Genomic DNA, 14,847 nt, shown 5'->3' with positions numbered 1-14,847 from the left:
TCAGTTTTAAATAGTCAAAGTTTTGACATTCTTGAGAAACATGACAAGCAAGAACAGACCCAGGATGCTGAGTGAAAACTCTTAGCATTGCTGTAAATGTCTTGGATGTTACACATTTTGTAAGCAAGATGGATTGCATTGGAAAGGTAAGGAGACAAGCCTTAACCAGCCATAAAGTGTTCATAACATATAAGCCAATTGTAAAGCCTTAACCAGCCAAAATATCAATGCAACATTGGATAATTGAACTCAGCTGTTGATGGTAAACTGTATTTTAAAAATTAGTTTACAAATAACAGCTGGACACGAAAATACATTTTGGATATAGTCACTGATAATTTGAATCCATCTGCAAAGACAGACCCTGATCTGCCATCAGATAATGCTCTGACAGATCACGGTCTATGTTGTTTGCTCTATTGATTACTCCAACAAAATGTATATATATATCCAAATCTGCTGGTGCATTATGTGACATTAGATCAGGTTCTATGGATTTGTAGGTGGAATCAACTTATAAGCGAGTACATGCAATTCATTGGAACTATAAGCAAGAGAACTGAGTACTTCATGAGATACTTGTCTTACAACCCTCATGGAGATCTGATCAATATTTTCAGAGATTTTTCCCAGATATATGGAAAAATAAAAATAAAACTCTTAATGAGCTACCGGGTGATTTTAATATTTTGTTCACTTTTGGGGCCAAATTCGTGAGTTTAAATTAGGGTGTTTCTGTGCTCTTTAGGAAGGTATCAATATGCTGGTTATAAAGATGCAGTCTACAATCATTGTTTGGAAGATAAAAATGCATGCATTTGTGGTCATCTGCATATAAATGTGAAACTAAATCAATGAATAATCAGCATTAAAATGTTTAGACTTAATACTGCCATCTTGTTTGGCACATTATTATCTACTAAAATACTGTTACAAATTTATAATTATCTGCCACAATTATCTGGGATCAAAATTAACAATCTTTCTAACTGGAAAAGGCAAATACAAGTTAAAGATAAGAACAAAATAGAATACCTCGCCACCTGCACCAACATTGTTTGTTAAGCTATTCAGAGGATTGGTCACCCAAAATGCGGCAGGGTCACTGCAAAGAAATTAGAAACTATGAAAATTAAATACATTTCTTTATATTAGGGTTGCACAACACCCAGTCCATGAATGTCTTCTGTCCGGCCCTCAGGGCAAATTAAAACAACATATAAATCTTGCCTACGAACAGTAATTATATTAAAGAAATTAGAGTTTGTAGTCCTCAAGTGGTCTTAGAAAATGCATTCTGGCCCTTGGCCAAAAAAGGTTGTGGACCTCTGCTCTATAAAATCTGTTACTTGCAAATTTAGTGTTTGATTTTATACCTTTTAATGATGCTCAGCACCATTACCAAGATATACCCAAAGTAGGATTCTTTTATAATTTTCAATGCATGCATGCCTGTTAAAACCAGAATATGCCCTGTTCATAATGAAACAAGAAATGCAATCTGGTACACTTACCTATCAGATGAGAGCAGTTTTGCCCTAAGTGTTCCAATGGCCAAATTTCCATCCAGTACATTGTACTTCTCCCCACCATCCTCCAAAAAGTAAGAGTGTCCAAGGGAGCGATAGCAAACATTATCCTTTGCCTATAAGATACAAGAGTGCATTGAAAGGACTGGTTTATATTTTTCATGTTTAATATTCCCTGTACAAATGCACATTGTAACCAATTTTTTACGTGTACATGGATATACATTGTTGTTGTTGTTGTTGTTGTAGGGTTTAACGCCATTTTTCAGCACACGATAGGCTATATATGGCAGCCAGTATTAGTGGTGGAGGAAGAACCTGGGAAAACCCCAGAAAGAACCACTGACCCATGAGAAGCTACTGGCAAGCTTTCTCACATACCCACATTGGCTGAATCTGAGACTCGAACCCACACAGACAGAGGTGAGATGATAGTGATCCGTAACGGAGAGCGCTTTAGACCACTCGGGGCCACCATAGATATACATACATACAGTTATACACACATACCCATACATATGTACACACACACACACACATACACTCATATATGCCAATGCACATATACATGCTACTACTAGATTCAATGTTCACTTATGACAAGTTTTATTCAGGAACCTTTTTTTAATACTTATTTGACAATTGACAATGTTTACAAACTATAATCCTTTCAATGGTTATTTTCTCTTATTATCAATTTCACAATATGTAGATACATACAGTAAATTAGGAGACAAATATTACTTTAACAATATACTGCATTATCACGTTTGCAATTACTCTTCTTTGTAGATGTTTGTATTACATAACTACTTTATTTGTTCTCTGTAATATACCCAACAATAAAATAAATGAGGACATACCTCCATCACATGAGCTTAATGTCATATAGGGCCATATCTGAGCAAACTGAAGTTGGGATTGCAAACATAGTACATGTATTAATAGTTCAAAGAGATGTTTGTGTAGTTACCATTTGTCATCAAATGTTTTTCATGTACAATTGATATTAGCACGATATGTTTCTAACATGTAATAGAACTTCATTTCTTTTTCTAAATGGGCAACATTTGGTTTTTCATTGTTGAATCTACATTCATAAATATATGATTTCTGTTGCAACTAAGGGAGATTAATTACTGCATCTCTTTTGTTTTGGTTTATTATAACAAGAATAACTTCCCTTTCTTAAACTTCAAAAGTGTACAAATGATTACACTTACTCATTATCCACTCAGTCCAACTAGTAAGTAATGACACAGTTTTGGAACATTTCCAAAAAGGTGAGATAAAGTCTCTAAGGAGTCATTACATAAAGATCACATGTTTGTAGAGACTTTTCCAATGTTTTTCACAAATGTATTTGTTAGTAAAATTCAATGGACTAGTTTAGTATGAAAATATTGCCATTAGGACACTCAGTTATTTTAAAAGGTATTACTTTTAGTCATATTTTCATCTGTAAACTCATATTCTTGATTCCTTTTGGTCTAGAAGTACATTTACTGATGTTCTAATTGCCACAAATAACTTATAGGAATCCCAGTCTAGTCCAATTTGTTAAAAAAATTTTAACTGTGATCCCCAAAAGTTTTGTTTTTAATTGGGCTCCCAAAAGTTCATATTTTTTTTCTTTTCTAAATGAAACTCCAACATACAAAATTTCATAACAAACTAACTACATTTTTCTGTTTGAGTGAATATCTGACTGGTACCATTTCCATTTAGGACCAAACAGATATGATAAGAAATACTCATACTACTTTGGGTATCCATTTAGGACCAAACAGATATGATAAGAAATACTCATGCTACCTTGGGTATCCATTTAGGATGAGTAGTGTCAACATAATTTTCAAGATGGCTATTGTCAGATCCACATTGAATGTCTGAGACCAACCATGTACAGTGGGCACATTATATGAAAAGTGGGTACAAAGAAGCCATATTGGATGTCTGAGACCATGTACGCTGGGCACATTATATGAAAAGTGGGTACAAAGAAGCCATATTGGATTCTGAGACCATGTACGCTGGGCACATTATACAAAAAGTGGGTACAAAGAGGCCATATTGGATTCTGAGACCATGTAAACTGGGCACATTATATGAAAAGTGGGTACAAAGAAGCCATATTGGATTCTGAGACCATGTACAATGAGCACATTATATGAAAAGTGGGTACAAATAAGCCATATTGGATTCTGAGACCATGTACAATGGGCACATTATATGAAAAGTGGATACAAAGCCATATTGGATTCTGAGACCATGTACAGTGGGTACATTATATGAAATGTGGGTATAAAGAAGCCATATTGGATGTCTGAGACCATGTACAATGGGCACATTATGTGGGTACAAAGAAGTCATATTGGATGTCTGAGACCGTGTACAATGGGCACATTAAATGTGTGTATAAAGAAGCCATATTAGATGTCTGAAACCATGTATGATGGGCACGCTATATGAAATGTGGGTACAAAGAAGACATTTTGGATTGCTAAGACCATGTACAATGGGCACATTATATGAAATATGGGTACAATGAAGCCATATTGGATGTCTGTGACCATGTACGATGGGCACATTATATGAAATGTGGGTACAAAGAAGCCATATTGGATGTCTGAGACCATGTACGATTGGCACATTATATGAAAAGTGGGTACAAAGAAGTCATATTGGATGTCTGAGATGATATACAATGGACACATTATATGAAAAGTAGATACAAAGAAGCCATATTGGATGTCTGAAACCATGTACAATTGGCACATTATATGAAATGTGGGTACAAAGAAGCCATATTGATGTCTGAGACCATGTACAATGGGCACATTATATAGAAGTGGGTACAAAGAAGCCATATGCATGATACAAAATGCACCTTTTTCATTTGTAATCAATAAGCCATCTTAAGAAATCTTTCAGATAAAGCCCTGAGTCACTGTTTTCTCTGTGCAGGATAAATAATGAAAAAAAGATGTTCTGACATATATAATGCCCAACAGCCTGCTTGATGGATTGAGGGGAAAATCATACTGGTATCATTTTTATTTAAAACCAACTAGATGAAGCAAAAATTGAACATCCTATGCCACCATAAGCATACATTCAGGAGAGGTATCTATACAATTATTTTCATGTTGGTTGCCATGGTGGTCATTTTGGATTTCACATCAACACCATTTTCATTTAGGGCCAACTAGAGATAATTTTAAGACTTTTGGTGAAAATATCATTTTGATATGGTCATCCATTTATAATGAGAATAAGTGATGGAAAATCGCCAAGATCATAAGCCATTTTGATGGGCATCATCTTATTAATGAATAAAATTGCAACATAAAATGAATACCAAATTGGGACCCATATTTTATGTTGTAGTAAAAGTCAGAAGTTTGTTATATATGACCTCATTAGAAACACATTTACTGTACAAGTAGTAGATCTTCAAATTTGCCCAGGCAAGCTCTTTTGCCTTGCCAATCAGTTACATAAAGATTTCCCTTACCCTGGTAGGCAAACTTATTTGTCTTGCCACTTATTTACACAATGATTCGCCTTATCCTGGAGGGCAAGCTTTTTTTATCTTGCCGTCCTCAGTTCATAATGATTTGCTCTACGTTGGTAGGCAAGCTTATTTGTCTCACCACCAGTTACATGATTTCCCTACCTTGGTGGGCAAACTTTCATATCTCATCATCCAGTTATTTAACAATTCAATATCCAGCTATCTAAATGGTATCTAAGTGATGCAATATTTGATTGACAGTTGCCATACATGGTTAAAATGTCAACCGGCTTAAAAACAGAAAGTAACGTTAAATCTAAGAGTTTAACAATTACTAAACATGAATAAGTACAGCACTGTGATATAGCTAGTTGCTTAGTTGTTTTTCTTATTACAAAGAAAATCAATACTATATATTTTCTAATAATAAACATATATATATAATGCAAAGATTTTGATTACGTATTGCCATGCACTAAAATGAATTTAAAAAAGTTTTATATTCCTATGAAAAAGTGAAATAGTGTATTATTAAGGAAAAATTGTTTGACTTAATTGATTTCCTTTGTACTGGTAATGAGCATTCTAGGAAATATTAAACAACCTTGCCATGGAATTAAGCAGTAAAACTTGAGTTTGGTCTGTAACATTTATTCTTGAAATCAAAAGACTGGCTTAGATTATTAAAAACAAAATATTAAATTGATGCCTACCCTTCATTCTAGAATCCCAAATCTGTAATATAATTTTGCTTTAAAATTGACAAAATTACCATTTATAATCTAGTTCTAATGTTAAGACTGCAGTTGATGAAATTCTTGTGTTATTAGCTGACATTTAAGACTGATTTAAAATTATGACTAAAAGCTTGTTAAAGCTAAATCCACATCACACACTCATACACACACACACACAAAGTGAGAAAGTTTGTTAAACTTTGCAAACTAATATTGCCTTTGATAATGGTAATCAAAGACAATGTCATGAAAGTTCATGAAAGTTGTAGTGGTATATCCATATAAGACAGATTCAAAGAGTTAGTATCAGTAGAAAAATGAATCCTAAAATTGTTCAAGTATATTAGAATGTAAATATCAGGACAAATAATTTTCTGTTCAGGCTGACTGTATCAGCTCTTACCAAAATGCCATAAGTTCCATGGATCGTAATACATCTTGCAAAACTATGATGTATACTGTTTTCCTTTAAGTAAGGTTTGCTGGTGTAGTTTCTTGTATCTTGGCACATGTGAAAGTGCAGTGGATATGAACCTTAAAGATTAATAGAAATATGGCACATAAATATGTATCAATTATTGATCAATTTATTAATCCAACATATATTAAAGAACATGCCAGTTTTACTATCACAATATTGTTACCAAAAAAAGTCTCATTTGCTATAGGATCAATATAAGCTTAGACTTTGTATGAAAGAGGATTATGTCAACATATTAGAAATGTTTTAAGCATTGCAATGATTTATGGTATGTATGCTTATCTCTTCAAATTCATCAAGTGCCTTAAAAGTAATAAACACTGCTCACAGATGGAATGCAGAGAAACAAAGTTTATGAAAGCTTCATTTAAACAGAAAGACATCATTGGAGCTGGTGTTTATTTAAGAATAATATCCTTATAATTACTGCAACAATGGACAGTTTGATAAATGTTTCCAAGAAAATAATTACAGTAATTACAAGGTTGGCTCTGTGCTTTTTTCTTGTGGTGCAACAAAATAATTTCACAAATATTTCAAATACCTAAATCCGTTTGCTGTCCCATGTGATACAGTTCTACCCCTTCTATTCTCCCACTTTTAAAGCCATATTCAAACTGAAATGAAACAAAAGACTTGAATTTAGTCAGGATCATGACAGTATATATTTAAATAATCATGGTAACAGTTATCTCTATTAGTTGAAATTATTCTATCAAAAGAAAATATTAAATCATTTAATCAACATAGTTTCTGATGATTTTTTATTTAAATTTTCAATCAGTTACCATTATCAACATAGGTTATTTAAGTTATTAGGATCTTAAAAATTATATTCTGTTCAAATCAAATTTTATGAAAGTGTTGCATAAATTCCGAGTTCAAATGTTTGAAAATCCAGTGCCTTCCTATAAACTGTATTGCACATCAAACCTTTAAAATATTCTAAAAATATTAAATAAAATTTTCTAAAACAAAATGCCAAGCACACTCTGTGCAAAAGATATATCTACTTCCTCATATATATTGATGAAACTAATATATGATATTTGATAGCTAGAAACAAAGTCATACATAAAAAAAATTAGAGTAGATTAATGACCTTTTTAGTCATTTATGAAATGCAAATTTGTCATCAAGCAACTAAAGGCATTTTCAAAACTTGTTACATAAATTTCAAAGGAATCAAACACAGTGAAGCACATTTTCAATTTGCATGAGGAAAATGTTAAGTTGCAGATTTATTAACAATATAATGTGATGGGAGGTAATCATGTTCATGGCGTAATTTTACTAAGACAAGATTTTACTGTGAACATGAATCTAACTTTATAATCTTGGCAAGCTGAGTTAATGAATTAGGACTTATGCACAAATGTTGAAAGTATCTGTTTCATAATTATTTTGACAGTACCTTGATATTTCCACCATATGTGTCATAGTCAAAGTTGCTACATCCCCCTGGGACACTGCTATCACTGATGTAACAACTCTCCTCCATCTTGCCCTCAAAGACAATGTTTCTGCTCAGCAGCGCCACCTCGGCCCTCATGTCCACTACTCCATCTTCTATATTGCCCCAGTGAGTGTAACGAGGAGGCACTGGTAATGTGAAGCATATAATCATGTGTGTGTGTGATTTGGATTTTTAATATAGTTTTAACAATATTTCAGTCATATCGAAACAATGTCTGCAGTGTGGCAGTTTACAGTGATGTCTAGAACTAGGGCATCATGCTGCACACATGTAGCATCATGTCCCACCCAGTCACATTATTCTGACACCAGGCCGACCAGTCCTAACACTAACCTCTTGATGCTGAGTGCCAAGCAAGGCAACTGTTAATACCATTTTTGTAAGTCTTTGGTATTACTTGACTGGGGATCGAACACACAACCTCCCGCATCCTAATTAATGGAAAAGAACATTCCTGCTCAACACCACCAAAGTGTCTTTTTTCTGTGCAACCATTTCACCACCTTATCCAGCATGTAATTCAAAACAATAGAACAAAGGTCATGACATTTATGAAAATTTTCTACTTCTTTGATAGGAAAACAACAGCAGCAATAAAACATGTACAGACATTTAAAAAATGTATTACATATATCTAATTAACACTGGTACTTTTCGCCAGACAACCAAAAGTTTCAATAAATTTCTCTGCAAAGTATCCAACAGTACTAAATATGCTTTCATCTGTGTGTAAATTCATTATTTGTCAATTATTAAGTACAGATATGTCACATGTTATGGGTTTTTCCATTTTGTTGATAAAGTCACATATTCCTATTTAACATTTTCATTGCACCAGGTAAGGCATAGTTTATGGTTACTGTGAATTATTCAGTATAGAAAAAGTAACATGTTTGGTTTTTTCCTTCTTGTTGATAAAGTCATGTTTTCACAGCAACAGGTAAGGCCAATTATATAGTTTCAGCATCTGATGGAAAATGACTTCACAATTAAATATTTCAATGTTATCAAAGGCATAATTAAGGATCACTTACAGTCTATCATGACTTGCTTGTTATTACACATAGAACATTTTACAATTGTCCCCTCTTCAGCTTGGTTCCAATCATAATCAGTAGAGGAAATGACAATCCTGTCCCCTAAAACAAAGACAAAAACATCAAAGTATATATGTAGGTAAATTCATTATTATTCACATGGCCGCAATAAACTATTCTTCTTCTTCTGTTTCATTCCTAACCTTTTCATTGCGAAGAGATTGTATATCACACCATGTCAGTAAGATAAATCTAATATACTGTATTACAAAAGTGGGTTGGTCATTACATACATTTTGTACACTTTGCAAACCATCACTTGTATGGAAAATGAATGACCTAAATATATTAAAAAGATTTCTGAATAATATTAACGCTGCATTTAGCTTGCTCTCATTTACCTTAAATATAATGGCACAATTTACCTATGGACTGGATTTTAAAGACTACACATATTTCTATATAGAAATACTTATGAGTATTTCTGTCAGTAAGACCATTGTCCCCATTTGATATTAATGAAAACATGCATTTTACATTTGTTTTATATCCCGCATGCATTTAATAGTCTTATCTTGTCACAGGAACTTGATTTTAAGGTCAGCTGTATTTTGAATATATATTTCAGGACATTATTAATCCTTGTATGCATCTTTGAACTATCAGAACTGTTTGGTAATTACCAGCTTCCCATGTTGTGACATAATCTATCAAAGTTATTATGGGATAGGCTGCAGATGTAGTAAAGATGAAAAAATTCTGTTTAGCTTTCAAGGGTTCATCAGCATCAGTGAAGCTCTCCACTAGGAACTTCAATCCTTTGTCCCAGAGAGTTAAGTCAGCTGTGGCAAGACTGCCTGTCCTAGAGGGAGGAATTTGAGTCTCTCTGACCACAACTCCAGCTGAAGCTACAAAACAAGATACATCTTTCTCACCATATGTATGTATGTATATGTGTGTGTGTGTATATATATATATATATATATATATATATATATATATATATATATATATAGTGATTAAGATAAAGAAAAAGACTAAAGCATTTCACTTCCAAAGCTGTCAATTTTAGGTGATATTATTCAACATTTTAATAAGTTGCAGAAGAAATAAATAAATGTTTAAGAAAGCTAAATAATAGAGACATTTGTGTGATGTATAAAAACACATAAATGTGTTGTATATTTCTCAGTTGGTGAATATAAAATTTAGTCAGGCTGCATTTTCTGTGTCATTTCAGATTATCTTTGTAATAGTCAACTATATGCAAGTTCTTTGTCATTTCATATTATCTTTGCGGTAATTATCTACTTGCATGATTTGTGTCATTTCAGATTATATTTGTAGTAAGCATCTACGTGTGTGACCCCGCTATATCACGCTTCGTTATGACACGAATTCAGATATAACGAACTCGTGATGTGGCTCCTGAAATTTTATACACCTTTAACCCTTCGTACACAATTATTTTTTTATTTCGCAAAGTACAAGAAATAATGTTCAGAACGTTAATTATCATTTGGGGGAGAGATGGCGTATGAACTCGAATATAAAACAATCTTGCGCGGGTCCTAAAATTTCACATGTATTTTTTTCCTTAAAAGTACGCAAATAATGTGCAAAATGTTTACTTTCAATTTGGGGAAGAGATCCCGTAAGAATCCGAATATAACACCATCGTGTCGTGGCTCTTGAAATTTTATAATTTTATAATTTCACCAGATTGTGGAATTTTTCTGCCAAAATAAACGTGAACCAGTGAACTTTGATACAGTTTACTGTTGAAAGAAGTCAGTTCGTAAGCGTTAATTATTATCACTGATCCATTATCAATAAGGCCATTAAGTGGGTTTTTTTTATTTGTGTTCAACGCAGTCTGTGTACAACCGTTGCTCAAACAACAGCCGAAATATGTCTGTTCTTTAAAATGTTTACACAACAATCAACCAAAGAATGATTCGGTTTATAAAAGATTTTATTCAATTTATAAATCAATTAATATACGTACCTTGCCAATCATCAAATCAAACGCAGAGATAAATCTTGTTCAAAGTTTAAAACAATTATTTATAAAACATAAAAAATACGAAAGCTGCCAACACGCGTGTTTGGCCTGGCGGTTTAATCAGGTGACCAGTGAATAATGTCATCCATTCCCTATAAAATGACCACATTTGTAGCTGATATTTATTCTTGCTGTAGTCGTGCTGACGGATATGTGTATAAAAGTGTTAGTGAGCATTTACAATGGATACTGGTACACGGAAACGCCAAGTTTTCACCGTTAAAGAGAAGCTGGAAACTCTGGACAGGATTTCGTCCGGTGTTAAACAATCTCATTTAGTTAGATGTTAACGAGTCGATCATCTGAGGGCAACAAGCGCGAAAAATGTGCTTCGTCTTTGCTTTTATATAATTCCGTTGAATTCATACACAGAATGATCTGTGACAAAATAATTGCTTATTTAAACTTGTGTGTATATTTTCGATGGAATTACATCTATTATGGATTCACTGCATGCCAACAGATCGGCTATCGAGTACACGGTGTTGATACTTTATTCTTGCTATACGTTAGACAGATATACACACATATGTACCAATGCGTGGTTCTCTGAAGAAGTAAACTGTGATATATCAAATCTGCAGTTTTTCACTACATCTGTCTTCACATTTATTATGCATTAAAATGGTAACTGTGCCAATGAAGTACGTACTTATAGCCCGCTTTTATTACCTCTCCCCCCAGCCATTTTTTTTTGGGGTGGGTGGGTGGGTGGTGCTCATGCATCATTTTCTTCAGCTGACTCTGTTGGTTATAGCAACACGATCATCTTTTATAGACATAACCATCGTGTTATCGGGGGATTACTGTATATGCATTGTCTTTGTGCCGTTTCAGATTATCTTTATAGTAATTACCAAGCCATAAACTAACAGTGCCTCATTTTATACACCTAACATGAACTAAAGGCCTACAAACTATAGTATTCGAACATATGTGAGATTTTAAAGGACTTCAAAAAAAAAATTGGCAATACAGAAATTATAAAAAATATAGGATTAACGATGTCCTAATTATAACGGACAAACTAATACATTTTAATTACCTGAACATACAAATTACAAAATATTAATAACACAATACAATGAAATCCGACAAACTCGTAATTAAGTTCCTTTTTGAAGTGAGTCATTGCCTAATGAGGAATATGCCATGATCCTTGTAGTTTTTTCCTGATATGTGAGAATGTGCTTTTCTAACAATAAAATCAAAATTGCCATTAACAGCTATTCCAGGCCAAGCAGGCCTTTGTATACTGGTGACCATGGAATGTTGTATTATCATTGCTATTTTTTTTTTTTTTTTTGTAGAACTAATACCATGTATCAAATACTAACTGTATTATTATTATTATTATTATTATCATTTCATGCAATTTATATAACTTCATATTCACGGAATTAAAAAACATACAGGACAAATGATAGATGGAAGCTTAAAGAAGTTTATGAATGAAACTATTTCCATCTGAATTTATGCATGATAGTGAATTCGGCTGTTCCAGAAGTTACAGACCTGTACCTAATATAGAAGCTATCAACCCATTGATTGGCAGGTCACCTTTTACAAAGGCTGTGCTCGTCCTGTATTTATTATCAAACGTGCAGGAGGTTTCGTCATCATTTACTTGTTCTTGTAGAATTTGGCATATAAATTCGTAAAGCACGTACCGGGGTACTCTACCCTTACCGCTACTGGTTGCCAGTAGACGGAATCAGGTTGCTGTTTAAGAAGCTTCGGGATTATGGGCACTTCTCTCTTCAAGTCCAGCGATCGGTGATCCATGACTTGTACCACCAGAGAGGTGGTACCTTCAGAACTGTTTTGCTTCTCTGTGCTCCGCATTTTCTGGATAAATTTCGGAATCAGAACTGCTTGGAGGGGGAAGACACTATGTGTACAGTAGCTGCCCCTCCTTGATAAATAATCATCCAAAACGTTGAGCCTGCCCTGAATGCTTACTTAATGATGAGAACAGTTGTAAAAATAGACCCATATCAACAAGCATAGTTGTGGCAACTTTGTTCAATTTTGTTTATGAACTATTTTGATCACCACTGAACCGTCCGACATTATTAGGACTGTTTCTAAAAAAGAAGTTCCTGCCAAACACTAAAAGCTTTGAAGACTGCGTTCAGTTCTAAGAGTTTTATATGAAAGGTCTCTGCAGATGTGTCCACCTGACACTGACCAACACGAAGTCCGGTACAAGTGGATCCCCACCCCCCAACCCAACAAGCTTGTGTCTCAGCAGTTCAGGATCCATGGTTGCTGCGTTTCAACCGAATTCCCGACGCTACGCAATCTTTGTGCTGCCATTGGATCAGGAGGTGCCCGATTACGTTGATATACTTCTAACGGACAAGAAATTGGACGCAACTGAAAGAGGAAAGCCATATGCAAAGGGTGTATGTAGAGGCGACCGAGATTCATTAGACCTCTACGGCAATGAGAAGCCAATGAGTTGAAGGAACTCTGTCGCCGTAATAAAAAGTTTTGGAAAAAAGCTCCTTCCAACGCTAGGACAATGCAGTCTGTGCATTTGGGAGGAAGACGGACCTGGTTCATATGGGCAAGGAACTCCATAACTAAACAAATTAAATTTTAGGCAGGAACCAGCGAAGACTCGTCCATATTGACTATCCACCATAAACTTCGAATGAAACAGAAATGCAGTGTATATTATCATAGCAAAATCGAACTTAAAAAGTATTTCTGTTGAATGCAGTCTAGATACGTTGACCATTCGGATTAGGATGTCTTGCGGAAAAGGGTGGTGATAGAGTACAATGTTCGGGTAAAAGCTTAATGGCTGGGGTTGAGGCCGAAAGGTAGGAAAAAACTGACACACTGCTCTGTTGCAGCCAAAACGCATGTATTATTTTCTTGATGCTGCATGAATGGAAAGGTGGAAACGTACGTAGAACAACACGCTTTTTGTGTATCCGTTGGGTAAATACGGGAAAATGGACAGGCCTTGCTGATTCCATTTTGAATTTTGGATCCTTGATGAAAATTATTAGATTCCTTAAATCTGTAATGGGACGTAATTACCCTTTTGGCTTTCTACGTGGAATAGAGGCTTGTGTATCCTGTTTTACGAACGATCTCTGCTGTCCTTACCTCTTAAAATATTTATCTGCTTCTGTACGATGCTGGCTTTAAAGGAGTCGGTCGGAGTTTCCGTCATGAAGGAAACTGACGAGAGAGGAGGGGGATTGATGCGGATTCCCTTTGCAATCAATTGTATCAACTACTGGTAGTGAGGGATTACATTGGTTAATGAACTAGGAACGGATGTGTGATGTGATTTGGATTTTTAACGTAGCTTTAACAGTTTGTCAGCCATATCGCTACGATGTCTGAAAAGTGGCAGTTTACAGTAATGTCTAGCACTGAGGCATCATGCCGCAGACATGTAGCATGATGTCCCACCCATTCACATTATTCTGATACCTGGCCGACCAGACCTAACACTAACCTCTTAATGCTGAACGCCAAGCGAGGCAGCTTTTAGTACCATTTTTCGGCCGGGGATCGAACCCTCGACCTTCCGCATCTGAAAAGGACTCTCTAACCCTAGACCACCGGATCGGTACTAGGAATGGAAATAACCTAGTACCTATCCAGGGGTTGCCAGGGTAAGATAGTGGAGATAAGTCAGTGTTTGTTGTCAGGAGGCCTAAGTTAGGAGAAAACCTATTTTCTCTCTTCCCAACCTGCCTGTCTGAAAATAAAATGATTAAATGATCGACTATTGCTCTCTCTGTCTCTTTAAATGTGCTGCGTCTGAGAATAACCTTGATCATATCTCTGACACGTCATTCCCGTCTCTGTGGCTGCTTGTGACGAGGACAAACCGATAATGGATTTTGTTCTGACAGATGTAGAGGTAACTCATGTGCTCCGTTTTCTTAATTTCCTCTGTAAACTGTGAGAGAGGCCAAAACCAGTAGAAATGAAAGAGAAACCACATAACGTTAAAGTTTTTATGTGGCGTTGAA

General features: G+C 34.9%; 1 protein-coding gene across 1 annotated transcript in view; it reads right to left on the bottom strand.

Annotated features, from left to right (window-relative positions):
- The window catches only part of LOC149781579 (cell surface hyaluronidase-like), a 65,916-nt gene that overhangs the window by 33,398 nt on the left and 17,671 nt on the right, over window positions 1–14,847 (bottom strand). The window contains exons 6-12 of the mRNA XM_089935619.1: window positions 9,462–9,686; window positions 8,776–8,880; window positions 7,679–7,866; window positions 6,809–6,881; window positions 6,187–6,317; window positions 1,515–1,645; window positions 1,036–1,105 (exon numbers count right to left, since the gene is read on the bottom strand). Coding sequence (XP_089791745.1) covers window positions 1,036–1,105; window positions 1,515–1,645; window positions 6,187–6,317; window positions 6,809–6,881; window positions 7,679–7,866; window positions 8,776–8,880; window positions 9,462–9,686 — 923 coding nt within the window. The remainder of the gene's footprint in view (window positions 1–1,035; window positions 1,106–1,514; window positions 1,646–6,186; window positions 6,318–6,808; window positions 6,882–7,678; window positions 7,867–8,775; window positions 8,881–9,461; window positions 9,687–14,847) is intronic.

Source organism: Sinohyriopsis cumingii, chromosome 15 (assembly GCF_028554795.1).
Source record: "Sinohyriopsis cumingii isolate HCF-2022 chromosome 15, ASM2855479v2, whole genome shotgun sequence".
NCBI classification, from domain to species: domain Eukaryota; kingdom Metazoa; phylum Mollusca; class Bivalvia; order Unionida; family Unionidae; genus Sinohyriopsis; species Sinohyriopsis cumingii.
Note: the sequence above shows the minus strand (reverse complement) of the source record. Positions and strands in the feature narration are given on the sequence as shown.